This window comes from Urocitellus parryii, chromosome 6 (assembly GCF_045843805.1).
Source record: "Urocitellus parryii isolate mUroPar1 chromosome 6, mUroPar1.hap1, whole genome shotgun sequence".
Taxonomy (NCBI): domain Eukaryota; kingdom Metazoa; phylum Chordata; class Mammalia; order Rodentia; family Sciuridae; genus Urocitellus; species Urocitellus parryii.
Window position 1 is genome coordinate 129136256 of NC_135536.1, and position 3737 is coordinate 129139992.

Here is a 3737-nt window from a genome sequence, read left to right on the forward strand (position 1 = left end):
ATAGAGCTAAACAATCATTGTAATTGATCTCAGGTTCTTCCTGAGTTGAATCTCTAACAGAAGATGTGATGCCAGGCTCTCAACAATGTGTACAGCCATTCTTGGAACAGAAACAAAAACAATTTGAGTTTCATATGTGCACATTTTGCAGATGTGGTTTCTTTTTTCTATCATTTACCTTAGTCTCTTAAGCAAAATCATGGGGGATTAAAAGGTAATCAATGATGCACACCACCACTTCTCAGCATTCCTGCTGTTCGGTTTATTCTTCTCCTGCTCCTTGGTCTCTCCCTTTTTCGCCTAGGACCTCTATTCTGGGCTTCTGTTTGCTGATGGGGAAACTGAGGCAGGGCAGAGGGAACCAGACATTGTCAAGGCTGACCAGTGAATTTGTAACCGAGTCAGACGAGAATGCCACCCATTGGGAAACCAGCCTGACGTACTTCCACAGAAGATGTGACATGGGGCTTCTGCCCAGCCACCACTCAGGCAGGTCTGCAGGACTGGAGCCAGCCTCCTGGCACCCACGCCCAGCCTCAGGAGCAGCTGTCAGTGGGTGTCAACTTCCTGCTCCTGTGACCCTCACCCTGTCCCGCCCTCTCCCTTCCTGGGATGAGCTGCAGCTGCCTCCTGGCCTCTGGCCTCAGCCCCCCAGCCAGCCTATGCCCTGCCTTAATGTATTTGAGGGGAAATAGCTGGCAAAGCTCAAGCCAGAGGCCATTAAAATAAGCTGGATGCCAGGATAAAGGGGAAGGAGTGGGTGGAAACAGCTGCAGGCCCCTATCCCAAATTTAGGCAGGTGGCCGCTTTGCCCTGCTTCTTCCTCTCTGGGAGTTTTGGTGGCCATTGCCTCCATGGTGGCAGGAGTGCCATTCTGAAAACAACCCCAGGGTGATTCATGAGGCTATTCCAGCCCAAAGAGGAATCTCTACTCTTCTCAGTTGAGGCTCTTTAAGCCAGTTGGACCTGACCAGCTGCTCCACCAGGGCCTGGGATCTTTACTTCCTGAGTCCCCACTCCCTAGATCAAAGTCGGCTGTCTCCAGGGAACACTCCCAGTGATGGTGCAGAATGACACAGCCAGAGATGCTGAGGACTTCCTTAGGTTGCTCTGGAAACACTGGAAGACTGGTTCAAAGAGTGGGAGCAGGGGGCCAACCTTGGTGGGACAAGCAGGGCATGGCCCAGCCCAAGAGTGCCTGGAATCTGCCATGCATCTTGGCAAGTTCTTGTTTATTCTTTCAATGGTAGAAAGACCACCAACCAGCTAGTCCAGAGTGTCCCTAGATATGAATGACTTATGATATAATTTGGAATTACATATGAGTTAAACTTAAAATTTTTATGCATAACCAGTGGCTTGACAGTGATTTGTTGAGGAATGAAGCTAGAATTTGGAGAGTGATATGTTTAAGAAATAGAGTAAATATTGTGCTCCATACAGCATAGCTGATACAGGTGGTATGTAATCATGTCATTACACACACACACACAACTATCAGTGGTATCTGAGTAAATGGGAGAAACTCTAAAACGCTAACCTTCCTCGTTATTCTGGTTTTCTGGTTTCCTTCTTTGCTTTCCTTCCCCCTGGTCTTTGTCCAGGGAACACAGGTGTTTGAGTGTAATATATCCTTGATCTGATTTTGGTATAGTGCCGTCCACGGCAGCATGCATTCTAGCTTTTATCATTCCGTGGTGACTTTGGCCTGGACCTGGGGTGGAGCAAATAGGCCAGAACTGAGGTAGAAAGACCTGATGATGAGCTAGATTGAGTCACCAGGTGAGGCTGGATTGGACTAGAGAAAATAGAAGGCGGAGACCCTGGAGTCTCATGCAAAGATGAGCTGGGCAACCAGACCTTCCAAGACCTGTCCCTCCTACCTCCACCATCCAGATCTGGGTGAGTCCTCTTGACACACCCCATGCCACTCACCCCAGCTACATCTCATCCTGACCTATTCTAGGCGGGTATATCCTCTGCTCTACCCCCACCCTGAAACCTCCCCTCCAGAGGGGACAGACAGATACTTCCTTTACTCACCCACATCATTTTAGTTCTTCATACAAAACCATTTGCTTTCGTTCTGGATCAAGTGGCACAAGGGACAGATATTTGAGAAAGACAGTGATGGGACAGCCCTGTCTAACTCTTTTGTGGTATTAGTCCCAGAGAGCTCCTGGTATGGAGTTGAATGCTTCCCCTAGCCCCCACAAACTCATCCATATAGGCCAGTATGTGACATACATTTACACGTCCACTTACACTCAGCCAACCTTTCCCCTCTCTCCCCCTGAGTAAGTCATACTCACCTTACCAGGTTTCCAAATAGCCTGAGATGGGCTTTGCATGCCCACCCCTTCCCAGTAGAAATCTATTTCTATTTTCCCTCTTAGCATCCTGTATCAATTCTTTTTTTTAATAAATCTTTTTTTAGTTGTAGATGAACACAATGCCTTTATTTGTTTGTTTGTTTATTTTTAAGTGGTGCTGAAGATCGAACCCAGTGCCTCACACGTGCTAGGTGAGCGCTCTACACTGAGCCACAACCTCAGCCCCTGTATTAATTTTTAATATAACTTATTATATAGTTTGTAATTATGCCTTTGTTTTGGTGGCAATTTGGTTAATGTCACCCACCCCAACAGTAAATTGTGAACTCTAAGAAGATGGGGAACATGGCTGTTTTGCTGATCATTGATTCCCTACTAGAATTTGGAGAGTGATAGGTTTAAGATATAGAGCAGGCAGAGCACGCTATCCGCCTCCCAGCAGCTCCCCTCGCCACGTACACCAGCCCGCCCGAGCCCACCATGGCCACTATTCAGCAGCTGGAAGGAAGATGGCGCCTGGTGGACAGCAAAGGCTTTGATGACTACATGAAAGAACTAGGAGTGGGACTGACTATGAGGAAAATGGGCGCAATGGCCAAACCAGATTGTATCATCACCCTTGACGGCCAGAAGCTCAACATAAAAACTGAAAGCACTTTGAAAACAACACAGTTTTCTTGTACCCTGGGAGAGAAGTTTGAAGAAACTACAGCTGATGGCAGAAAAACTCAGACGGTCTGCAGCTTTGTTGATGATGCATTGGTTCAGCATCAGGAATGGGATGGGAAGGAAAGCACAATAACAAGAAAATTGAAAGATGGGAAGTTAGTGGTGGAGTGTGTCATGAATAATGTTACCTGTACTCGAGTCTATGAGAAAGTAGAATAAAAATTCCATCATCACTTTGGACAGGAATTAGCTGAAAGAATGAAGAAGCTCAGTTCAATGAGCCAATCTCCAGACTGCCTTTTTTTTTTTCATTACTGTGTTCAATTATCTCTATCACAAACATTTTACATGCAACTATTTCAAAGTGTTGGTTTAACTAAGATCATCCCTTTGGTTAGTAAATAAATGTGTTTGTGCTAATAAAAAAAAAAAAAGATATAGAGCAAATATTGTGCTCCATACAGCACAGCTGATCCAGTGCTGGCCTGTAGCAGGCACGCCAGAAATACTTGCTGAATAAGTGAATGAATGAATGAATGGTAGAGTTTGGAGTGAGAACAATCAAAATTTGAATTTTGATGCATCTATTTCCTGGGTGTGAGACCATGATAATCTTTCCAAGCATCATGTCTTCCTTTGTGAGCAGAAGCAAAATTATTCACCAAGTTGTGCTTTGAGAGGATTATGATACTGTACATAAATCACATGGATGGAGCCTGGCTTTTTGCAATGATC

General features: G+C 45.6%; 1 protein-coding gene across 1 annotated transcript; it reads left to right on the forward strand.

Moving 5' to 3' along the window:
* The first annotated feature begins 2761 nt into the window (after positions 1 to 2761).
* On the forward strand, positions 2762 to 3367 carry LOC113182346 (fatty acid-binding protein 5). The gene has a single exon (XM_026388214.2). It carries the CDS (start codon positions 2814 to 2816, stop codon positions 3219 to 3221), a length of 408 nt encoding a protein of 135 aa, XP_026243999.1. The 5' UTR covers positions 2762 to 2813; the 3' UTR covers positions 3222 to 3367.
* The last annotated feature ends 370 nt before the right edge of the window (positions 3368 to 3737 follow it).

Bases quoted from the DNA above. Each gene is read 5' to 3' on its own strand.
- LOC113182346 (XM_026388214.2), top strand. From the start codon at position 2,814: ATGGCCACTATTCAGCAGCTGGAAGGAAGATGGCGCCTGGTGGACAGC.